Below are 26,045 nucleotides of genomic sequence, written 5' to 3'. Positions count from 1 at the left end.
ACAGAGCCTGCATAGCCAAGTCAATTCTAAGCAAAAGAAGTAAAGCTGGAGGCATCATGTTACTTAACTTCAAACTGTTACAAGGCCACAGTAATCAAAACAGCATGGTACTGGTACCAGAACAGAGCTATAGACCAATGGAACAGAATAGAGGCCTCAGAGGCAACACCACACTTCTACAACCATCTGATAACTTTGACAAACCTCACAAAAACAAGCAATGGGGAAAGGATTCCCTGTTTAATAAATGGTGCTGGGAAAACTGGCTAGCCATGTGCAGAAAGCAGAAACTGGACCCTTTCCTGACACCTTACACTAAAATTAACTCCAGATGGATTGAAGACTGAAACATAAGACCTAACACCATAAAAACCCTAGTAAGAAAACCTAGGCAAAACCATTCAGGACATAGGCACAGGCAAGGACTTCATGACTAAAACACCAAAAGCAATGGCAACAAAAGCCAAAATAGACAAATGGCATCTAATTAAACTCCACAGCTTATGCACAGCGAAAGCAACAATCATTAGAGTGAATCCGCAACTAACAGAATGGGAAAAAATTTTTGCAATCTACCCATCTGACAAAGGGCTAATATCCAGAATCTACAAAGAACTAAAACAGATTTACAAGAAACAAACAAACAAACAAACTCATTCAAAAGTGGGCAAAGGACATGAACACACTTTTCAAAAGAAGACATATATGAGGCCAACAGATATGAAAAAATGCTCATCACTGGTTATCAAAGAAATGCAAATCAAAACCACATTGAGATACCATCTCATGCCAGTTTACAATGGTGATCATTAAAATCTGGAGACACACATGTACCCCAGAACCTAAAGTGGAATAAAATATATATATTTTATTCCACTTTATATATATATATTTTTTATTATATATATAATAAAATAAATATATATAATATATATTTTATTATATATAAATATATATTAAAATACATATATATATTTTATTATAAAATATATATATATATTTTAGCCATATATATATGGCTAAAAAGATCTACTGTACAGTGAAGTAACTACATTTTTTCCATTTATGTATTTTTTCCCTTTCCTAGGGTCCTGACATGGTGACTATATTTAATAATGATGTTTTGTGCAGGGCGTGGTGGCTCACGCCTGTAATCCCAGCACTTTGGGAAGCTGAAGAGGGTGGATCATGAGGTCAAGAGATCCAGACCATCCTGGTCAGCATGGTGAAACCCCGTCTTTACTAAAAATACAAAAAATTAGCTGGGCATGGTGGCGTATGCCTGTAATCTCAGCTACTCAGGAGGCTGAGGCAAGAGAATTGCCTGAACCCAGGAGGTGGAGGTTGCGGTGAGCTAAGATCGTGCCATTGCACTTCAGCCTGGGTAACAAGAGCGAAACTCCGTCTCAAAAAATAAATAAATAAATAAATAAGCCAGGTGTGGTGGCGCGTGCCTGTAGTCCCAGCTGCTTGAGAGGCTGAGGCAGAAGAATCACCTAACACAGGAGGAAGAGGTTTCACTGAGTGCGCTCCTCCACTCCAGCCTGACCAAAAGAGTGACACTCTGACTCAAAAAAAAAAAAAAGATAATGTGTTCTATACTTGAAAATTTGAGAGTATATTTAAGCGTTCTCACCACAAAAAAAAATATGTGAGTTATGCAATATGCTAATTAGTCCAATTTAGCCATTTCACAATTTATACATATTTCAAAATAACATGAACATGATAAATACATACGATTTTTATTTGTCAATTAGAAAAAGATTTGAAAGACAAAAAGAGGTCAAGTCCTTGTGAAAGTGGTAGCACTTTTGGAGCTAGTAACGCTTAAATGTAGATTTATTGTTTTTTGATTTTTCATTTATGTAAACAATTATATTCCTTTTTGGCTCAAGGCAGTTTGAAGCAAAATATAAAATAAAATGAGCTTTAATTCAATAGTATAAATATACTCAAGGTTTACTCTAACTTTTGCTTCCCAGGCTGAAGCAATCCTCCCACTTCAGCCTCCTGAGTAGCTGGGACTATAGGTGCACACCACACCCAGCTAATTTTTTTTATTATTTTTTTTAGACACAGGCTCTCATTATGTTGACTTGTCTCCCACTCCTGGGCTCAAGTGATCCACTTGCCTCAGCCTCCCAAAATGCTGGGACTGCAGGTGTGAGCCACCACATCCAGCCTGGTCTGTACTTAGTGGTGAAGCTTTCTTCACCACTAAGATTGTGAAGGTTTTCTTTACCTTTTAAGCGGTTAGCCTAAGAAGCAACGTTTCTGTGTTCTACATGTTGTTTTTAATCATGTCTTTAATTATTTAGAAAAACGGAATCTTTTTAATATTAAAAAAAAAAAAAAGGTTTTGGCCTGGGTGGAGTGGCTCATGTCTATAATCCCAGTACTCTGAAAGGCCGAGGTAGGCAGATAATTTGAGGTCAGGAGTTTGAGACCAGCCAGGCCAATGTAGTGAAACCCTGTCTCTACCAAAAATAAAATAAAAATTAATCAGGTATGGTGGTGTGTGCCTGTAGTCCCAGCTACTCTGAAGGCTGAGATAGAAGAACCATTTGAACCTGGAGGCAGAGATTGCAGTGAGCTGAGATCACAACACTGCACTCCAGCCTGGGCAATAGAATGAGACTCTATGTCAAAAAAAGAGCCCTTTAAAAAAAAACTATTTTGTTATCTCCTATGTTTAATTTTGAATTTTTAATTGTCATTTTGGTTAAATAGATAATTAAGTATTGTTTCATAGCCATCTGTGATCTTATTCTGTCAAGTGTTCAAACCTTTTTTTGTACAACTTCCCAAAATCAAATTATAAATGAGATCTTTTTGACCTTGAACTGACTTTGAGATTTTCCAGAGGGCTCCTGGAGAATATAAAAGGAATTTTTCTCTCACTAAGTAAAAAGAAAAATGTTAACTAAATAGGTTTATTTAATATGTTACATTGCATGGATAGCACTATCAAATAAGAAGTGATGCTTAACCTTTGCTAGGTTTTGTTTGTATGGGTCAAATGTTATTGTTCTAGAAACCGTGTAAAAGTCCTTGAAATTTGTCAATATCCTTGCTGTCCATATATCCTAACATGTTATCAGTTGTAATTCCAGTACTACCTTAAAATATCGTATGCCACAGAAATAACCTTGTCAATTGTAAACTTCGTCTTTGACAACAGTTATTTCAAACCTTCTGTAGTTCATCACAGTTATTGTTTAACTCTGATGCTTTCCAGAGGCTCTCATAATCAGCCACAGACCAAGGTGCTTCGAATAAAAAAAGATTGTTTTAGGATCAGCTTTTCATTTCTGAAAAAATGCTGATGAGTTTTTATAAGAATTTTGTTGAATCTGTAGATAATTATGAATGATATTTTGATCTAAAAAATCTGAAATCTTCCAAACCATGAGCATGAAATACTATTTATTTATGCCTTCTTTAGTACCTTTCAGCAATATTTTGTAGTTTTCAGTGATACAAGTCTTACACCTTCATTTGTTAAATTTATTTTTTGGTTTTTTTTTCTTTTAGTTGCTACCATAAGTAGAATTGTTTTCTTATTTCCTCTTCAGATTTCCTTGCAGGTGTGAAACACAAATGACTCTTGTGTGTGGACCTTGGATCTGGAAACTTTACTGAATGTTTATTAGCTATAGTCTTTTTCTTGCTGATTCTTTATGATGTTCTCTATATCTTTAGGATATCTCATCTGTAGGTAGACATGGTTTTACTTCCTCCTTTACAATCATGTTCTTTATTTCTGTTTCTTGTTTAATTTCTTGGCTAAAACTTCCACTACAATGTTAAATAGCAATGGGGAAACTGGCTATCTTTGTCTTCTTCGTGATGTTCAGAGGAAAGCTCTCTTTCATGAGTGACTATAATGCAAGCCATGGATTCTTTGCTAATGCTCTTTTCATGTTGAGGAAACTCTATTCCTTGTTTTCTTCTTTATCATAAATGGAAGTTGGATTTTGTCAAATGCCTTTGCTGCAGCAATTGAGATTATCACGCGTTTTTTCCCTTTATTTTACTAATGTGATATATTACTGAATTTTCTCATGTTGACCTACCCTAGAACTTCTAGGGTAAGTCCCACTTGGTCATGATGTATAATCCCCTTAATATACTGTTAGATACATCTTGCTTGTATTTCTGTTTGCATGTGTTTGTTCATATGTGTAGTTTTGTATCTCTATTGTTAGGGGATACTGGTCTGTAATTTTTTTCTTGTCATGTCTTTAGTTAGCTAATATGGGAGCTGGCTTATTAGAATACATTAGAAAATATTCCCTCCTCTTCCATTTGTTTGGGAAGAATTTGAGAAGAATTGACAACATCAAGTCATTCTTCTTTAAATTTTGGGTAGAGTTCACCCATGGAGGTCTCTCCTCATTGACTTTTTCTGTTGGCAGTGTTGGATGAATGATCCAATCTCTTACTTGTTACAGGTATTTTGAGATTTTCCAGTTCTTCCTGAGTCAGTGTAGACAGTTTTTATGTTTCTGGATATTTGTTTGTTTTATCTGGGTTATCTAATTTGTTGACTTATGATTGTTCATAGTATTCTCTTTTAATTCTTTTTGTTTTTTCAAGGTTTATAAATAATATCTGTACTTTATTTCTCTTTAGTTATTTCTGTCATCTCCCTTTTTGTCTTTGCCAGTATGGCTAAAGATTTGTCAGTTTTTCCAACCTTTTCAATAGTCAACATTTGGTTTTGTTGATTCTCTCTTTTGTTTTTGTATTCTTTTATTTTAGTATCCATTATTTTCCTTCTATCTGTATTTTATTTCTAATGCTTATTATGTACTTTCTTCTACTAGCTTTTGATTTAGTTACTCTTTTTCTAATTACTCCAGGTATAAAATTAGGTATTGACTGGGGGTCTTTTTTCCTTCTTTTCTGATGTAGGCATTTAAAAGGAAGTGTATTGTTTAGTTTCTACCACATCTGTAAATCTTCAAGTAGCGACTAGACTGAATCAGCCCCTTTCGCTATCCCAATCATGTCCTTTAATGTACTAATTACTTTATTCAACTAGCTAGTATTTTGATTTGAGAATATTAAGAGTTATTATTAATATGTATGAGAATATTGAGTTATTATTAATATGTATAAGTGTTTGTCAAACAAATGTATTTATTGAGCAATTACCGCACAGTACTTGCATGATACTAAAGCTACAACTATGAGTAAAATAAAACACTCTTGCTCTTGGAGCAAACATACTAGTTGGAGATTCATTCCCAAGAATTTATTAAGCATATGTAAGTGCCTAGAACTAAGCAAGTAATAAGGAAGTACCTCTTTACTTTTATTTGTTGAAGGGTAGAGATAGGTATAGAGGAGGGCATTTAATCCAGGCTGGAGAGGAGGGAGGCTAGGTTGGTGGGACATGGAGTGGGGGAGACCTCATAAAGGATGTGATTAACTGGGTGGTAAAGTTAGCTGGATAGGAAATAAAAGAAGCCAGAGCAGGCCTTCAGAGACCTGACACTGGGAAAGGCAGCAGAAGGTACACTTCAGAAGTGAGCATGGAACTTAGTGTGTAGCAATCACAGCACTCCTTTCACCTGGGAAGGTAGAGTGTTTCTGGCTGCTGAGGTCTGACAGAGATGGAAAGCATGCTTCACCCACTTTTCTGAGTTGCAAGCAACATGGACTGTAATTAGGATTTGAGATGCATAAACATAATGTTCTCCAGATATTCTATAAATGCAAGTTGCTTGGGTATTAATAAATCACACTGCCTAAGTTAGTCCCAAGGTCACACTGTTTCAGAAAATGCAAATGTCCATTGTGTCTTCATGAAGAGGATGAATGGTCACAGTTTTCCAGGTTTGGACATTATTTCTTTTGAGCATCTTGGGGAATCTGTGCTCAGAGAACACCTTGGAAATTGTCGTGTTAGCACTCATGTGGCGTGAATGCACCCTGGTTGGTGTAACAGACCTGAGTCTTCCTGAAGGTCCTCTGCTCTCCTGAGACCACCCCTTGACTTCCAAATGGTGAACATGTGGAGCTCCAGCTCCTTCCTCTGTGTTCACTTCCCAGGATGTGTGAGGAGGGTGAGCTGAGCTCAGGGGAAGGAAATTTACCCCTGGAGACCTGAGAACAGTGTCAGGGCTGTCCTCCCCCATCTCCTCTATGTGAACATGATGGTTGTTTCTTTTTCCTTGCCTAAGAGAAATTTATCTTCCAAAACGTAAATCCACTGGAGCCCAAATATTTAACATTAAAAGCCCTTGATGTGGGAGACATGAGAATCAGTTCTAGAAAAATTAGAAGGGCACCTTTGGAAATAATCTTTAGGAGAGAAGGTGAAGCAAGTTGGCAAAATGTGACTGTCCAGTGACCATCTTCCCATAGAAACATCTTATTTGCAAGGATCCATATACAATAGTACCTTTGAAAGGGCTAAGAAATCCAGGAATTCATCTCAGAGATGCAAACCAATAAAAATGATACAGCATGTAAACAGAATGAAAAATGAAAACAATACGATCATCTCAACAGATGCAGAAAATGTAATAAATAAAATTTAACATTTCAAATTTCCTCAACAAATTGGTATAGAAGGAACATACTTCAACATAATAACAGAAAGAACATATTTCAACACAGAGAGAACATATTTCAACACAATAAAGAACATATATAACAAAATCACAGCTAACTAAACACCAAACTAGGTATAAATAGAACATCTTTCAACATCATAAAGAATACATTCACATCAACAAAGTCAGAGCATCCAAATTGATTACAAAAAAGAGGTCAAAACTGTTCTTGTCTGCAGACATCGTGATCTTATATATAGAAACCCAAAGACTCCACAAAAACACTATTAGTTCTCCCAGGGTACAGGATTATTTCAATTAATTTATAATTCTCAGCAATTGAACGTGAGGGTTAACTTTTGCTAATCACTGTGTGTGTCAGAAGAAGGATGGTCCAGAGCTCCCGTCTCTGCCATCTTGTGGATATTACTCAGATAGTGAGCAGTTCCAGCACTAGAATATCTTTTCTTGTCCTGTTATAACCAAACCCACTGCCCTGTTGCCTACCATACTTACTCCAGACCTAATATTTTGCCACCATGAATTTCTTCTCTATTTTCATAAATTTATTTTTCCAGGAAAATGTGGAAAGTTTTCTGATTGACTTTTTTTCCGACTCAGTATAATTCCTTGAAGATTTTTCCAGTTGTTTTTGTGTGTCAAAATATATTTCTCTTTATTGCTGAAAAAATTAAGTAGTTTTTACTTAATTCTCCTTTCAGTACTATCACTTTTTTACTTTCCTAATTTTGCAGCTGTGTTGTTTGATACATAAATATTTTAGATTATGTCTTCTAAATAGGTTGACTCTTTTATCATTATATTGTACTCTTTTAGGTCTCTGGTAATTTTTTGCTATGAAGTCTGAATTACATGATCTTAGTTTAGCCACTTCTGCTTTCCTTTAATACTTTAAATAATATACCTGAATTGTCTCATGTGACCCCTAGAAGAAGACTTTTCCTCGTTGACTCTAGGCCAGGTGATCTCCTCATGTGAGAACGTTAATGTCAATTAGGTAATGAGATGTTTTGGAAGTCTTTCCTCCATGTTCCCTTAGAGTTATTTACAAAGAGTAAGCTCTTGTGTGTTCTAGAAATTCAGTAAAATTGCAGAATGAAAAAATTAAGGTACAAAAATCAAGAGTGTTTCTATACATCAGTAGCACATTTTCTAAAAAAACAAAACAATCCCATTTGCAATAGCTCCAAAAAGGTAAAACACCTAAAAATAAATTTAACAAGTAAAATATTTTCATAATCAAAACTGAAAAATACTGATAAAAGAAACAGACACACATAAATAGAAAGAAATTCCATGTTCATGGATTAGAAAAACTAATACTGCTAAAATGTTCATACTATTCAAGGCAAACTACAGATTCAATGTCATCCTTAGGAAAATACCAATGACATTTTTCACAGAAATAGAAAAAAAATTCTAAAATTTGTATAGAACCACAAATGACATCAAATACCCAAACAATCATGAAAAAAAGCTGGTGGCATGACACTAACTTCAAAATGTACTGCAAAACTTTAAGGCCCAAAACAATATGGTAGACACATAGGCCAATGGAACAGAACAGAAAGCCCATAAATAAATCCACACATCTACAGCAAACTCACTTTTAAACAAAGCGCCAAGTACACACTATAAGGAAAGGGCAACCTCTTCAATAATTGCTGCTTGGAAAACTAAATACCCACATGCAGAAAAATAAAACTATACCCTTGCCTCTCACCATATAAAACAACTCAAAATGGATTAAAGTCTTAAATGTTGGATGTAAAACTACAAAAATACTGTAAGAAAACATAGGGAAAAAGCTCCATAGGCATTTGTCTAGGCAAGGACTTTTTGCATAGAACTTCAAAAGCATAGGCAACCAAAGAAAATGTAGACAAATGGCATTACGTGCAACTGAGAGGCTTTTGCCTGTCAAGGGAAGCAATTAACAGAGCGAAGAGACAACCTACAGAAAGAGTTATATTTGCAAGCGACACTGCTGATAACAGGGCTAATACCCAAAATACATAAAGAGCTCAAGCAACTCACAAATAACAACAAGCCCAAAAACTGTAATTTACAAATGAGCCAAAGACTTAGATAGACATTTCTCAAAAAAAGGCATGCAAATGGCCAACAGAAATATGAGAAAATGCTCAATATCACTAATCATCAAAAAAGAAAATGCAAAATAAGTTTATAAACACATAAAAAAAGCTCAATATGACTGATCATTAAAGAAATACAAATCAAAACCACATTGAGATACCATCTCATACCAATCAGAATAGTAATTATTAAAAAATCTGGAGACAACAGATGCCAGAGAGGATGTGAAGAAATAGGAACACTTTTACACTGTTGGTGGGAGTGTAAATTAGTTCAACCATTGTGGAAGACAGTGTGGCGATTCCTCAAGGACCTACAAATAGAAATTCCATTTGACCCAGCAATCCCATTACTGGGTATATATCCAAAGGAGTATAAATCATTCTACTATAAGGACATATGCACACAAATGTTCACTGCAGCACTGTTTATGATAGCAAAGATCTGGAACCAACCCAAATGCCCATCGATGATAGACTGGAGAGGGAAAATGTGGTATATATATACCATGGAATGCTATGTAGTCATAAAAAGAAATGAGATCATGTCTTTTGCAGGGACATGGATGGAGCTGGAGGCCATTATGCTCAGCAAACTAATGCAGGAACAGAAAACCCAATACTGCGTATTTTCACTTACAGGTGGGAGCTGAATTATGAGAACACAAACTTGGGCATGTCAGAGGGTAGGGAGCCTGGAGGAGGGAGAGGATCAGGAAGAATAGCTAATGGATGCTGGGCTTAATACGCAGGTGATGGGAAAGTCTGTGTAGCAAACCACCAAGGCACACATTGACCTGTGTAGCAAACCTGCACGTCCTGCATGTGTATCCTGGAACTTAAAATACAGCAAGGCCGGGCGCGGTGGCTCAAGCGTGTAATCCCAGCACTTTGGGAGGCCGAGGCAGGTGGATCACGAGGTCAAGAGCTCGAGACCATCCTGGTCAACATGGTGAAACCCCGTCTCTACTAAAAATACAAAAAATTAGCTGGGCATGGTGGCACGTGCCTCTAATCCCAGCTACTCAGGGGGCTGAGGCAGGAGAATTGCCTGAACCCAGGAGGCGGAGGTTGCAGTGAGCCGAGATCGCACCATTGCACTCCAGCCTGGGTAACAAGAGCGAAACTCCGTCTCAAAAAAAAAAAAAAAAATACAGTAAGATAAAATATCAAAAAAGATGCATCAAATTCTTAACAGTGGTTTTTTTGAGGAATATGTTTATGGGAGTTTTCAATTGTTATAAATTTAATACTCATCTCTGAATTGTTTAAATTTTACACCATGAGAATGTGTTATCAGGAAAAATAATAAAAAGATTTCCATTTAAGGAAACAAAGAAAATGCACATCAAAACCACAATGATGTAATGTGTCACTTCAGTCAGAATGTCTCCCCTCAAAAAATAAAAACGTAACAAGTATTCTTACTATGGAGAAAAGGGAGCACGTATACACAGTTATAGAAAACAGTATAAAAGTTCCTCAAACAAATTTAAAAGAATTGTCTTATGATCCAGCAATCCCACTACTGGGTGTATTAGCCAAGAGAAATAAAATCAGTATGTCCAAGAGATATCCGCACTCCTATGTATATTATGTTAGGTGAACTAAGCCAGGCAGAGAAAGAGAAGTACCACTTGATCCCACTCATATATGCAACTGATAAACTTGTTCACACAGAACTAGAAAGTAGAATAGTGGTTGCCAGAGGACAGGGAGGGGAGGGCGCAGGGGATGGAGACAGGTTGGTTAATAGGCAAAAAATTACAGCCTTTAGGTGACAGAGCTATGTGAATTTAGAAGCCTTGAGATACAGAGGAAGATGTGGACTCAATCATTTGTGATGAGTCTACATTTCCTGGGCCAAAGTTGAGCCCCAGTGTAGAAGAGAACTCAGGTGAGCCTATCTAGAGCCTGGTCAAAGACAGAAGCTTCATCAAGATGCTGTATATGGCATGTGCTGGACACACATACACACATAGGTGGAGGCTGAGCTATGGAGATTCTGCAAAACTCAAGTCCCAGCTTACAGGAACAGATTTGGGTAGGTCACTCTTGAGACTCTGTGGTGTTGTTGATATTGGAAAACCTAAGAAGGGCTCTGCCCAACAATAGGACCATTGAATTTATCCCATGGAATATACTGGTGACCTTGAATGTCTACTCTAGTGTAGTAACTTCACTGCCTCATGACTCATCACATTTATTGCCGCCTCCATGATATTTCCTCTGAATCTTATATGTTCTATTCTTTTGAGCGCTTTGTATTTCTACTCTGATGTCAAAAGTTTTCAGTCTTCTCCCCAACAACTATTATCCAGATGCACTCCTCTGCCATCTCTCTCTGCTGCAGTGAAGGACACCCCGTCATGAAGATACTCACACGACACACTGTCCTCATCCTGACTCCCCTTTTCTCTGCACCTAGAGGCATCAGCAAGTCCCATGGTCTCTACCTGCAGCTCAGGTCCTGGGCCCAACCCCATCTCTCCATCTCTACCTCCACTGCTTCCTGTAGTCTAGTCATCATCATCCTCGGCCTCAATCACTGTCACAGTCTCCCATATGGTCTCCCTACTTTACCCTATTCCTCACATGCCAGCCTCTGACCTTTTATATTAAAATTACACTCTCTTATGGCGATAGCTCCATGCATCATCGGACTCCTGATGGCCTTCAGCCACCCCTGCCACATCCTCTCTGGCCATTTCTTCACTGAGTTAGGCCACTCGGACCTCTGCCTAATCCTCACATTCACCAGCTTCATGCCCATTAGCACTGAGTTGGTATTCTTAAGTTTTTTGTAGGCATCTCTAAGGCTGATGCCTCTCAAAAGACTTTGTCTACCCTGACATTCTCTAAAGATAACTTGACCTCTGCATACTCCTTTTTGGCAGTACTAAGCTTGTCACTGAGTTGGTGTTTCTCCTGTATCTGTGAATCCAGTGTTTTCACAAGCTGCTTTTTGTGTCTTCCATAAAGTTGACTAATAATGGACTGACCCACCAATAAGCCGATGAGAGATGGACACACCAGTGTCTTTTCCTGAAGAGAGCAAGAGGAGAGTCGTGGACTCAGGTCAGGGGACAGCAGCTCCACCACCATTTTGTCCAGCTTCCCAAGTGTCAGCCCAGGGCGCAGCCCCTCAGAGGATGGCAGCCCCTCCATGGCACTAAAGCCACCATGGGGCACTGCTCAGTAACCACGGATTCTGAAGCCACAACAAACTGCAGAGAATGCCCCAACATTCTGCTTGGAACCCAACCAGCAACTGGCATCTTGGATTGGTCAGTTATATGCTTACTGACGGGGACATTTGTAAGTAAAAGATGCTTATCTTTATTACTGTTTAGTGATAATTCTTTCTCTTTGTTATTTTATATGATTATAAAATTAAACTACAGTAAAATTTGCACATGTAAATCATATGGCTTTATAGATTTTAAAACTATATATCACTTAAAGTATCCAACAAATCCTATAATGTATAGAACATGTTCATTAACACTTAAAATACTCCCTTGTAACTTTTAAACTGATATTCACCCACCCCACCTCATGCAGCCCGTTTTGATTTTTATTGACATACATCAGTTTGGTCAGCTCTCCAACTTCCTAGAAGTTAGATAAATCATGTTGTCAAGCCGAAGGGGCTAACTGTCTGATACACTAGAAACCAATACTATGACACCAGGTTTTTGAGAAAAAAATCTTTATATTGCAAGTTCACTCCCAAGGAGACAGGAGTCAGGCTCTAGTTTGTCGCCCCAATGCTGGTTTCAAAGCAGTGTTTTTATTAGAAAAGGTATAGAGGGTGTATTCCGAGATGAGTAGGTTACTGGTGGAGGGAGAGGGGAGGTTTGGAAGACCTTGGGCATGGGCAGTTATCTTTTTATCCTGACTCATGGGTTGCATGTGCAAATTAGGGGAAGTTAGTACAAAACATGCCATTGAAATTTAGGCTGTAACATCATTAGTTTTTAAAAAATTCTTTGGGCAGTAAATTTAGTGCTCCTTCTCCTATGTACATTCTTCCATCATGAGGAATTAGCGACAATGTTCACTCTAGCTTCTTCCTGATGCAGCTCTGAATATGAGGAAAGAAATTGTTTCATATTAAGTTGAAGATATTCTCTAACATCTGGTTCAATATTAGCATTTTTCGTCACTAGTGTATGCTTTTAAAAACAGTTTTAACATAGCATTGAAAGCAGCGTTACCAGATTACCGCATATACAATTAATATTAACAGTTGATAAAGTTTCAATTTTACTATGCCCTGGAGCACAGATCAAATTCTGTGTGGGGATGAAGGAAAATAAATCTGAGAACCCGCGGATCCCTCCCCCTTCTCTAAGAACTTGTTGTAACCAATAAGCTTGTCTTATTTTCTGGAGCTATTAAAAAAATGGGAATAGCCAGATAACCTAATAGACAAATATCTCTCATATGCCAGCTGTCAACACATTCCCAAGCCCATGGGTGGCTGACATATGGACAAACAAATGTATATGCAGTAGGTTCATATAAAGTCCTTGACACATTCTGAAAATTATGTATTTGGTTTACTGGCAGCAGAGACAGGTGTATTACAGTTTTCTTTTGAAATGTAATTTCTCTGTCTCTGATTCCCAATTTTTACCAAAGGTAAATCATAGTATGTAAGTTTGCATGCAAAATAAGCTTCTCACAAAAAGTTCATTTCTATTACTGCTTCCTCTTTGCTACTGAATATTGGGTCAGCAATCCTCATACAAATTTTTAACAGAGGGTCCTGGAATGCTTTTTCTAGTCCATTGGTATAAACTCCAAAGTTATCAGACTTGTATTTAAGAGTACTTATCAAAATCCTTTTCATGAAAAGTAATATGAATTATAGATGATTGCAATTGTTTTCAGCGAGGAATTCAAAAGAGTAACTCTGATGGCAAAAACTTAGCATATCCATGATTAAAATCTAATGAGAGTTCTCAATTGGCAAGACATTTAATTTTTTCTATTATATGCAGCATTTGGAGATAACCAGAATTATGACTGACAGCATCACATTAGGACCAGCAGACGTCTGTAAACATTATGAAATCCTTGGAATACTTAATACTAATAATATATCTATACAACTACAACTTTAGGAAACATAGTTAAAAGTATGACCAGTATCACATTAGATTTTTGTAAGTTTCTATAATTTTCAGAAAATTTGTATCCATAACATATTCATAAATGTAACCAAAAGAAGATAATATTACTGCAGACATTGAAGGTTCAAAACGCCTGATCAAAACAGAATCACAGGTCATTTAAAAATGATAGTTATGCATTTAGCTACAGTGATAATCGAAAGACCTCAAAAGCAATATAGGAAGTTACACTGATATAAAAACCTTAACACTTTTAATGCTTTCTCAAGAAATCAGAGAAATCAGAAAAACCAATAAAGACAACACAGGAATTACCTTGATAAAATGTAAAATCTTTTATTTTTAGGCCAGTCATCAAAAAGGTAAAGAAAAACCTCCATAGTGTGATTTTTTCTTTTTACAGAATGTTTATTTAGATAACTTGTTAAGTCAAACCTGATAAAAAGGGTACTTGCACTAAAGTAGACACAGGAAGAATGTGTCCAGGGTCATGTGAAAATGCTGTATTATAGAGAAAGGTGAACAAGAAAACTAGTACCTTGAGCAGGGAGCCACATGACTTCTAATGACAATGTGGGGAGTTTCATAGCTACATAAAACAATTCATATAAAAAAGCCAAGGGTACAAAATCACATTACATTTGAAGAAAATATTACTTTTAAGATAAACATTATAGTGTTATACCATAACAACAGAATTAGAACTGGGGGAAAATGTTACAGGAGCTGACAAAAAGTTAAAGGAAAGAGGTATCATCCCTTTGGGAGGCCAAGACAGACAGATCACCTGAGGTCAGGAGTTCAAGATTAGTGTGACCAACATGGTGAAAACCCATCTCTACAAAAAAATACAAAAATTAGTAGGGTGTGGGGTACACACCTGTAATCCCAACTACTTGGGAAGATGAGGCACAAGAATCAGTTGAACCTGGGACTGAGACTGCACCACTACACTCCAGCCTGGCAGACAGAGCAAGACTCAATCTTAAAAAAAAAGAAAAGAAAAAGAAAGGAAAAAAAGGTAAAAAGCAGGAGGACAGAGTTTAAGTGAAGAGTCTTCATTAGTCTTCTTTTTGCTTGCTAGCTTATGCAAGCAGTGTTATCTGAAAATAAAATTATAAAATAGTATCTGGAAGCCTCATGGTAACCTCAAATCAAAAAACATACAAAGGATACACAAAAAGTAAAATAAAAAAAATTAAATCATATTAGAGAATCACTTTTACTAAAAGGAAGACAGGAAGGAAAAAAAAAAAGAGAAGACCACAAAGCAACCAAAAAACTAGATAGTAAGAGTAAACCCTTACTTATCAATAATAATAAATGTAAATGGAGTGAACTCTCCAAACAAAAGCAGCAGAATGGATTAAAAAAAATAAGACCAACTTATCTCTTGCCTACAAGAAACACACTTCACCTATGAAGACACACACAGTCTGAAAATGAGGGGAAGGAAAATATTCCCTGTCTATGGAAACCGGAAACCAAAAAAAGAGTAGAAATAACTATACTTATATCAGACAAAATAAACTTTAAAACTGTAAGAAGAGACAAAGGCCAGTATATAATGATAAAGGGATCAGTTTAGCAAGAAAACTTAACAATTGTAAATATAAATGCACTCAACACTGAAGCACCCAAATATATAAAGAAAATGTTATTACAGTTAGCTAGAACTCAATACAATAGTAGCTGGACATTTCAACGCGATTTTGGCATTGAACAGCTGTTCCACACAGAAAAGTAAGAAACAATGAACTTAATCTAAATTATAGACCAAATGGAATTAATGCATATTTACAGAATATTTTGCCCAAGAGCTGCAGAATATACATTATTTTCCTCAGCACATGGGCCATTCTCAAGCACAGGCCATATGTTAGGTCACAAAACAAATCTCAAAACATCTAAATAATGAAATAATATCAAGCATCTTCTCTGACTACAAAGGAATAAAATTAGATATCAAGAAGAAAAGGTATTTTGGAAACCATAGGTCACATGGAAGTTAAACAATATGCTCCTGAATGAATTACTAGTGAGTCAATGAAGATATTAAGGTGGAAATTGAACAATTTCTTGAAACAAATGGTAATGAAAACACAATATACCAAAACTTATGATACACAAAAAGCAGTACAAAGATAGAAATTTATAGCTATAAGTGCTTACCATCAAAAAAGAAAAACTTCAAATAAACAATACATCCTAAAGAACTAGAAAAGAACAAACTGAACCCCAAATTAGAAAATAAAGATCATAGCAGAAATAAAATTAAAATTAAAAAATCGTAAGAACCGAAAATTAGAAAAGAAATAAAGATCACAGCAGAAATAAAATTAAAATAAAAAATCATAACATCAATTAAACAAAAAGTTGGTTTCTGAAAAGACAAGACAAAATTGACAAACAGGTTAAGAAAAAACAGAGAAGATGCAAATAAATAAAATCAGAGATAAAAAAGGAGGCATTACAACTGATACTGCAGAAATTTAAAGGATCATAAGTGGCTATTATATGCCAATAAACTGGAAAGCCTAGCAGAAATTGACAAATTCCTGGACTCATACAACCTACATAGGTTGAACCATGAAAACATCCAAGACCAGAACAGATCAGTAACAAGTAATGAGATTGAAGCCATCAGAAAGTCTTCCAGTAAAGAAAAGCCCAGGAACTGATGGCTTCACTGCTGCTGGCTTCACATCAAACATTTAAATAACTAGTACCAATCCTACTCAAACTATTTTGAAAAACAGAGGAGAGAATACTTCCAAACTTATTCTATGAGGCCATTATTACCCTGATACCAAAATCAGACAAAGACATCAAAAAAGGAAACCACAGGCCAGTATCTCTAATACTGATGCAGAAATCCTCAACAAAATACCAGCAAATCAAATGCTACAATACATTAAAAATGTAATTCATGATCCAGTGGGATTTATCCCTGGGATGGAAGGGCCATTCAACATATAAGCATTGTGATACATCATAACAACAGAATAAAGGACAAAAACCGTGTTATGATCACATCAACTGAAAATGAAAAAGGATTTGATGAAATTCAACATCTCTGCATGCTGTAAATCTCAAAAAACCACGTATAGAGGAAACATAACAAAAACCACACGAGAGACACCCACAGCTAGAATCATGTGGAATTGTGAAAAATGAAAAGTCTTTAAGATCTGGAACACAATAAGGATGCCCACTGTCACCACTGTTATTTAACATGGTACTGGAAATCCTAGCTAGAGCAATCAGTGCAGTCCCTGATACAGCCCCCAACCCAGGTGACTACCCTCTGCCTGCCACCAGCAATGTAGCCCCCCCAACAGCACACCTAACACACCCAAACTGTTTCCCTCCCCACACTGTGGGCATTACAGCACCCGATAACACCCCCAACCTGAACCCCCCACCCACCCTGTGAGCAATGCAGCCCTGGAGAGCACCCCCAACCCACCTCACTGCTGCCAGCAATACAGTCTGGGATAGCACCACCAACCAGCTCCCCGCCAAGGGTAGTGCAACCCCAGATAGGGCCCCCAAACTACTCCCCACCCCGTGCAGGCAGCACAGCCCCGGATAGTGCACCCAAAGAGCCACCCAAGGTGGACAGTGATGCCTGAGGTAGCCGCCCCCAGCCTGCTACGGGCAGTGAAACCCTGGATAGCACACTTACCCCGTTGCCTTTCCACACTCCAGCCGGGTGCAGTGTCGGTTGTGCCAGCGAGGCAAGCCAGTGAGAGGAGCCAGCGAGGCCAGCTACAGTCCAACAGGCTCCAGGCTCCAGGCTCCAGCCTCCAGCATGAGGCAGATGGCGCCTTCTTCTCCAAGCCATGAACTGAGGACCCAGCTACATGGACAGACCAGAAAAGTCTGGAATCGTGAAGACGCTCTTAGCATACTTTATAACCGAGTTTTATGGACTGCCTGTTCTGATTGGATGAGAGAAAACCTCTAGGCCTACTCTCATTGGACTTTATCTTCATATTTTGATTGGTTATCCTGACTTCTCTAATCCAATCAGAACGTGAAAATAAAGCCCAATCAGAGTAGGTCTAGTGGTGTTCTCTCATCCAATCAGAACATATAGTCCAGAAACTTCGCTGGCAAAACCTCAGTATATAAGGCATGCTAAGTCAGTCTCTTCTGGTGTGCCCATGTAGCTACTGCATTCCCAGCTTGGAGACTGAGGCGCCACCTGCCCCAAGCTGGAGGCTGGGCCTGCGGGACTACAGCTCGTCTCACTGGCTCGCCTCTCCATGTCTGGTGGCAACAAGGGACACTGCAGCTGGCCAGAGTGTAGAAAGGTGACAGGGTAGGTGTTTTATCCAGGGCTGCACTGCCCACAGCCTGGGGCGGGTTGGGGGCGCTAACTCAGGGGTCACTGTGGGGCTGCGCTGCCTGCAGCAGGTGCGGGTTGGGGGAATGGTTTGGGAACACTATTCCCCATTATAAGGCTGGGGGCAGTGGGGCCTTTTGGGGGTGCTATCCGGGGCTCTACTGCCCTCAGCAGAGAGCCGGTTGAGGGTGATCTCTGGGGCTGCCTGTGTCAGGGTTCAGGTTGGGGGCGCTCTCCTGGGCTGTATTTCCGGCAGCAGTGGGGCTGGTTGGGGACGCTACTGGGGTTATACTACCGGCAGCATAGGAATGAGGGGACTGGTGGTGCGCTGACTGATTCGGCTGCATTGTCAATGATGGGGAGCAGGTTGTGGGGAGCAGTCGGGGGAGACTTGCTGGGTGCACTATCCATGGCTGCATTGCTCATGGTGTGGGGCAGGTTGGGGCCGCTATCTAGGGCTGCAATGCCCCTGGCAGGGGTTAGTTTGGGGCAGTATTGGGTGCTGCACTGCTGGTGGGCGGGAGGGGGGGTTGGGGGTACAGGAAGGTGTGTGTTTGGGGGTTTCAGGTGCTAGTGGGGGCGAGATTACTCATATTAGAGGGCAGGGTGGGTACACTATTGGGGGCTATGCTGCCCCGGGTCGGGGACGCGTTGGGGGCTGCAGTGCAATCAGTGGGGGCACGTTAGCTGTGCTATCAGCTGCTGCACTGCCTGTGGTGGTGGTCGGAGTTGGCGCGCCATCAGGGTACGCTTACGGGTTAGGGTCTCTGTCGGGGCTATAATGCCCATGGCTGGGTGCGGGTTGGGTGCGCTGTTGGGGACGTCATCCCCTAAGGCTGGGGGATGGTTGGGGGTGCTATCTGCTAGAAACATGCTCAGTGCATGTTTGTAGAGTTGGGGTTGGAAATGAAGCTGTAGGCTTCATGGTAAAGAGATGAGTGCCAGCGGTGTTTTCCCCTCACTATTCCTCTGTAGGAGATACAGAGGGGATTCTCCTGTGTATTATCTGTAACCCACAGTTTCTCAAATAGAACAACAAACACAGATTTATTGCATCATCAAGACAAAGCCCAAAAATGACCTATGGCATGAATGGTCTGGTGGCAGTTGGCTGCAGGGTGTATGCACTGACTACCTCACAATCTCCTTGAAATACGCCCGGGTACCATTCTCGGTACTGGGAACAAACTAATCAAAGAAGACAGTGGAAAACATCTGCCTTGTGGAGCTGATAGTGTAGAGAATGGTGGTGGGGTGGGGAGACGATAAAGTTAAAAGTGCATGTGCACACATAGTATGTGTACATAGATGATGGTAAGTGCTAAGAAAGGAAACCAGGGATGGGGGCGTGTTTGTGGTATTTGTTTGTTTTTCACTGGGAGATGAAAAACATCCCTTGCTGAGAAGGTGAGAGAGTTGCTCCTCCAAGGGGGAGGAGCATTCCAAACAGAAAACCCCAAAGGCAAGGTTCTGAGGCTGCAGGATCCCAGGAGAATTTCAGGGATGTGGGGAAGCCAGTGTGGCTGGAGTCGGTGAATAGGGCAGAGAATGGCCTGTCATCAGATCAGGGCAGTCTTGTAGGCCCTTACAAGGACTTCAGCCTTCACTCTGAGGACATAGAAAGCCATTGGACAATTTTAAGCATCCTGCCTCTGTTCCATCAAAATTACTTTGGCTGCTATATTAACAGACCATGGCAGGACCAGGGGAAAAGCCAAGGGACCTTGTTTGAGGTGCTTAGACTATTTTGAGGTGAGAGGCAATAATGGCCAGAACCCAAGTGGTAGCAGGAAGTAGTTGGATTCTGGATATGTTTTAAAGTCATGGCTGCTGCAGTTTTCTGATGATTTGGATATAAATTATGGAAAAAGAAGAAGATTGAAGCTTTCTTGTAATGTTTTGGCCTGAGCAACGGAGGAATTGAATTGCCGTTTTCTGAGATGAGGAAGACTTTGAGAGGAGCAGGTTTGAAGTAGGACAGTTGAAGATCCGAGGGTCAGTTTTGAACATGCAGTCATGTGCTACCCATTGATATTTCGGCTAACTATGAGCTGCATAGACAGTGATGGTCCCGTAGGTCCCATGTTTTACAAATACCATATGTTTACTATACCTTTGCTATATTTAGATAGGTTAGGTATACAAATGCCCTGGTCTTATAATTGCCTGCAGTATCCGGTGCAGTAGTGTGCTGTACAGGTTTGTAGCCTGGGAGCAATAGGCTATACCTTGTAGCCTGAGTGTGCAGAAGACTACACCATCTAGGTTTGTATAAGTACGCTGTGATGTTTCACTTAACAAAATCACCTAATGACACATTTCTCAGAACGTATCCCTATTAAGTGACTCATGTCTGCATTAAGTTTTGAGATCCTGTTAGACATGCAAGTGGAGGTGGAATTCAGGGGAAAGGTTCAGTCTGGAGATTAAAGTTAAGAACCATCAATGTGTAGATGGCACTAAAGACAACCAAGGGAGTGAGATATGTGGAGAAAATAAGAGGTCCAGGGCTTGATTGTTGTCACACCATGTTCAGAGGTGGGTGAATGGGGAGGAATTGGCAAAAATGAGAAGCTGCCATGAACTAGAAGGAACCCCAGCAAATTGAGGACCTGGAGCCAACTGAAGGGAAGTGAAAGCTGTCTCAGATGGTTCCACTGGTCCAGGGACTGATTCCAAATTGACAACTGGATTTAGTTTTGTAGAGGTCACTGTGACTTTGAAAGCAGTTTTGGTGAAGAGGTAGAGGTGAAAGCTTGTTTAATGTGAGTTTAGGAGAGAAATTAGAGATAAAGCAGACAGCTCTTTCAGAGTTTTGTTATACAACACACCTATGGATTTTGTTTTGTTTTGTTTGAGAATGGGTCTTGCTCTGTTGCCCAGGCTGGAGTTCAGTGGTGCAATCACGGCTCCCTGCAGTCTTCAACTCCCAGACTTGAGAAATACTCCTGCATCAGCCCCCAGGTAGCTGGGACTACAGGCACGTGCCACAACTCCCAGCTAATTATTCTTTTTTTTTTATTAGAGTTGGCAGGGTCTCATTATATTGCTCAGACTAGTCTTGAACTTCTGAGCTCAAGTAATCCTCCTGCCTCAGCCACCCAAAGCGCTGGGATTATAGGTGTGAGCTATTGTACCTGCCAACACCTATAATTTTTTTTTTGAGGTGTAGTTTCACTCGTCACCCAGGCTGGAGCAAGTGGTGCGATCCAGCTCACTGCAGCCTCTGCCTCCTGGGTTCAAGGGATTCTTCTGCTTCTGTCTCTCAAGTAACTGGGATTACAGGTGCCCATCACCACAGCCGGCTAATTTTTGTATTTTTAGCAGAGACTGGATTTCACCATGTTGGCCAGGCTGGTCTTGAATTCCTGAACTCAGGTAACGCGCCCACCTCAGCCTCCTGAAGTACTGGCATTACAGGCATGAGCCACTGCGCCCTGCCTCATTTTTGACTCAGAATGTGATGCAGCCTTTTTTGCTTTTATGGTTCTCTTTGACTAGTCATCTTCTATTTAGCATTGGTCCTTAAAGCTCTGATTAACGTTAAACCTGTGCATGTCTGCGGCAGGTGTGCCATTTTACCACTTTTGGCCTCATGTAAATGACTGACTACGATTTGAGACTCAGGGTAGATTGTGATGAGAAGGTAGCATAGGTCTGGAAAAGTCAAGGGAAAGGGACTTTGAAGTGAAGCTAACCTAAATCCAGCAGAGAGCGGATTCACGCTCTACCTCTCCCCATTTGAAGACGTTCAGTTCTAGTTCAGCTCCAGATAGAAAGCATCTGGCAGGGTGGCAGGGGTTTTAAGGAATAGAAACATGTGCTTCTTTGTTATTGTTAGTGATACTGAGCCCTTCTTCTGATTTCCAGGGTGACCTGCCCCACAGGTTTACACAGCCTTCGATTAGGGACATCAGTGCTATGATTCTGTTATCTGGGTCTGGATTGTGTAGGGGACAAACATTCATGAAATGAGTTTACAGAAGTGTCTCTTGTTAGGGAAAACCATATAGGATGTTACTACATTAGCTCTGTGATTAGCTGATTGGTTATTACCAATAATTTTAATTTTAATTTTAACTTGTCTTTGCTTAAGATGGCGGTAATAAACAGGTTTTGATTTGCCTCTGTTTGCTTTTGCTTAAGATTGCAACACCTGCCCGGTATACCGTGACTCTGGGAGGAACATCCTTCACTGTGAAGTATCTGCGCAGTCATGGCTACATGTCCACACCACCACCCGTCAAGGAGTATCTGCAGGACAGGATGGAAGAGACAAAGGAGCTTATCACAGAGAAAATGGAAGAAACAAAAGATAGACTTACTGAAAAGTTACAAGAAACCAAAGAAAAAGTTTCCTTTAAGAAAAAAGTGGAATAAGTGCCTTATATAACAGTATAGAAAAATTCCTGCACTTTAACCCTTTGGAAACTAGGCAAAGATACATGTCTGATTTTTTTTTTCCTTTTTTTTGGTTAGTTGCCAAAATATACTAGTTCTCTGAGGGTTAAAGAAGTAAAATACCTTTTTAAAGTTAAATATCAGTAGAAAAATCAGTGTTTTTATACGGAAAGAAAATGAACCCAATATAAGAATTTCCCATCAATAACAGTATTAAGCAGTAGGTAATGTCTTAGAAGTCAGACTTCTTTTTCAGGGTCTTCAGAAGCACGCTTGATTTCTGTTTTGTTGCAGCTGTAATTTATGCTGGTATGCCTGGTATGGCAGCTGACTCCTTGAATAACCAATGTGACCCATAACACAGGCTCTTAATACTGGATCTTAATTTTTATGTTCTTCATTAAGGTTTTAACTGTATTCAGTATGTAATTTGGAGACAAACTAGCATCATCCAAACTGCCTGTGAATAAGAGGTTATTTAGTCTTTCTATAAAAAAAGAATAGGACAGTTACCTACCAGTTAAAATACCTTATATGAAGAAAATAGAATAAAGATTTAGTCATTTATATGTAAATAAGATGTATTGGTTGTGTGTAAATGAAAAATGGATCCTTTAAAAATTATTCTTACCTGAAGCTTGTTGTAATTTTTTTAAAGCAAATATATATGGGGTGATGGTACTTTTCAACTGTGTGTATTGGTGGTGATCACCTCAAACATAAACCTTTATTGTGAATCATTTGTGTCCTTTTCAACTAATCTTTCAGCGGAAAGGTAACAAAATATTTACACCTTAAATTTATTGTTAAAATCAAGTATTTTTCAGCAGCAACTCAAGCTCATGATTCTCAAACAGAAAAAGGTTTGGGAGACTAAAAATGGAGTCAGGTTGTCACGGAGTTGGCTGACTCCTTGGGGTAGGCACGGTCCTTGCCGCAGCAAACCACTGCAGTTTCCCAGTGTCTTAGTTTCAGAATTAATGCTGATTTCCTTATGGAGTAAATTTTTAAATTGTGGCTGCTGATTTTTGTCTTACATTGAAGGGAAATACCCTCACTTAAGAATTCTACTTGATTTTTTTGGGGGGTGGGGGGAAGGCTAGTCTCAAACTTCTGACATCAGATGATCCACCCACCTTGGCCTCCCAAAGGGCTGAGATTCCAGGCATGAGCCACTGTGCCCAGCCCTCTACTTGATTTTTTTTTTAATGACAAAGCTGTCAGATCATTTGCTTGTAATGAAATTCAGCCATTGTCAGCTATGAGCATCGCTGTGGTGGGGCTATGTTTGAGTATGTGTGTGTCTGTTTCCTATGCTCTAACTGCGATTATTTCAGTTCTCATCCTTGAATTGCTCATTGGAGGAGGGAATGGCCTCTTTTTAGATTGTCCTTGTTTTGACTTACCTGCCAAGGCAAGAGAATGTCAGAGTTTGCCACACAGTCCCGCAGGGACCCCTGCTCTTTGCCAGGATTTTTGTATCAAGTACTTAGTTTGGCCAAATTTAGAGAATAGTTTAAAGGGGAAAAAAAACTTTGCAGTTGATGAGTCTAATTATTATTAGAATAGTTTTTAAATGAATATGCCGTGATTGGAATCTTTCTTCCTGGGGGCCGGGAGAGTGCTGAGAGCAGCAGCTGTGTCTGTTCTCTGCAGTCTTGGGCAGGCGGCACTGCTGTCTCCTGATACACAGGGTTGAATGCCCTACTTCACATTGATGCCACATTTTCAAATCTAGACGTGATTAACATATTTTAAGTATTAAATAATTCACATTTTTGCAGATTCAAATGCTGTTTTTTAAGATATTAAACACGTTTCTTGTTTCTTCTTAACCACTGGAGACTGCCCATGTTAAAATCTTGTGTTACATGGAATTCTTCTAAAACAATTTCCTTTTACTTTTCATGTTGCATATTTCCTAATAGGGATAAATTGGAGGTTCTTAGAAGTTACTAATAATCCTGAGACTAAAATTTGCTTTTTCTGCGTGGACATTTTCTGTTCAGTCCATTTGAGTTTTGTTGCCGTCCAGATTCATAATCATTTGTGGTTAGCTGATTATAGACAATGAGGGACTGCTCGAGTGATTTGAAATTCTCTCGTAAAAAGTTCTCTGAAGATGTGGGAAGTTCTGTAGTATGACTTGGCACCAGGAATGACACAAAAATGCTGTTGCTCGCATGTTGCTAACCTAGTCCTTAAACAAGCTTCAAATAGTTTAAATGGGGACCCCCTGTAATCTGCTGAGTTTGGAGTATTAATAGCAGGCTAACAATATAGTACCAATATGTTGAGTTAAATAATTGAGAATATGTATAGTAAATATAGTCTGCTACATGTAACAGACCTCATTTCATTTACAGTACATCTTATACTTGGGATTAATTCACCTATAACCTCTGTGAACTGGGAGTAAAGCAGAAGCAGCCCCATGTCTCATGAATGTCTACATTTATATTTATTTTTTTGAGACAGAGTCTCACTCCATCACCCAGGCTAGAGTGCAGTGGCACAATCATAGCTCACTTGCAGTCCTGAATTCCTGACTCAGATGATCCTCCCACCTAAGCCTCCTGAGTAGCTAGAACTACAAGTGCACACCACCACACCTGGCTAAACTCATGTCTGCATTTATGCGAGGTGTGTGGACCAGGTGGGGAGGGAGCTGTGACTGAGATTCGCCTATATAAAATACGCAAAAAGGGTTTGCTAAGCAAACTGATATTTGAAATGACAGATGGATCAGGTTAGAGCATAATTTATTCAGGAATAAGAGCAAAACCAACCGCATCAAAAAATGTATTTTACTGAGACAGCCTTTTGTGCATACAACAGGATGCCACTTACAGATTTCAAGAAAGGAGAAAAATAATGCTTATATTGAGATTACCTACCTCCCAGTAGTGAAAACAATAAAATTATGCCTTCAAATAATCTTGTGTTTATTTGTCACAGACACTGCCTCCGCTTATTTACAAGTGCTTTATGCTCAGGATGAAATGGAGATAGATTCTGGCTCTCTTGTTTCAAGGATCTTAGAAGATAATTCCAGGAATTTTGAAGATCTTTATAGTTTGAGAAAAAAAGTGCTTGAAGAAAAGAAGGAAATTGTATATTCGACACATTGAGCTTCTTTCTGTGTTCTTAGTGTTGGGTTCGGCTCACTCAGGATTTCTTAACCAATTCAGACGTAAACCAGGCTACTGTAGAAGATGGTAATGGTGGTGAAATGGGCAGAAGATGACTTTTAGCAAATGAGGCAAAAAAAAAGGAGTCATCTTTCCTGCTTTTTCTGAAATGATACTATGTTGAGAAGATGTTTTTGTGAGATATGCATTTCTGAATTAAAGGATTCCTTCTGAAAATATAACTTGTTACATAATGTGGACACATTTTTTTCTGTTGCCTACAGTTCATTTTTTGAAATGGGAGCCCTCATTTTGTTCAGATTTTCAAAACTGAG

General features: G+C 39.2%; 2 protein-coding genes across 4 annotated transcripts in view; one reads left to right on the top strand and one right to left on the bottom strand.

Annotated features, from left to right (window-relative positions):
* Positions 1-17,714, bottom strand: part of LOC118146832 (uncharacterized) — a 63,679-nt gene extending 45,965 nt beyond the window's left edge. For both annotated transcript variants that reach the window (XR_004732881.3, XM_078347725.1), the window contains exon 1: positions 17,516-17,714. The gene's annotated coding sequence lies outside the window, so the exon portion shown is untranslated. The remainder of the gene's footprint in view (positions 1-17,515) is intronic.
* LOC118146829 (protein FAM210A-like) overlaps positions 1-25,961 on the top strand; it is a 51,005-nt gene extending 25,044 nt beyond the window's left edge. Inside the window, exons 2-3 of one of the 2 annotated variants that reach the window (XM_035270544.3) lie at positions 11,669-12,004; positions 22,325-25,961. In XM_035270544.3, coding sequence (XP_035126435.1) covers positions 11,870-12,004; positions 22,325-22,558 — 369 coding nt within the window. In that variant the 5' untranslated portion in view covers positions 11,669-11,869 and the 3' untranslated portion in view covers positions 22,559-25,961. Of the gene's footprint in view, positions 1-11,668; positions 12,005-17,987; positions 18,155-22,324 lie in introns of those variants that run through there. The other variant, XR_004732880.3, reaches the window with a different exon arrangement.
* The last annotated feature ends 84 nt before the right edge of the window (positions 25,962-26,045 follow it).

The sequence above is a fragment of the Callithrix jacchus genome, chromosome 13 (genome assembly GCF_049354715.1).
Source record: "Callithrix jacchus isolate 240 chromosome 13, calJac240_pri, whole genome shotgun sequence".
Taxonomy (NCBI): Eukaryota; Metazoa; Chordata; class Mammalia; order Primates; family Cebidae; genus Callithrix; species Callithrix jacchus.
Note: the sequence above shows the minus strand (reverse complement) of the source record. Positions and strands in the feature narration are given on the sequence as shown.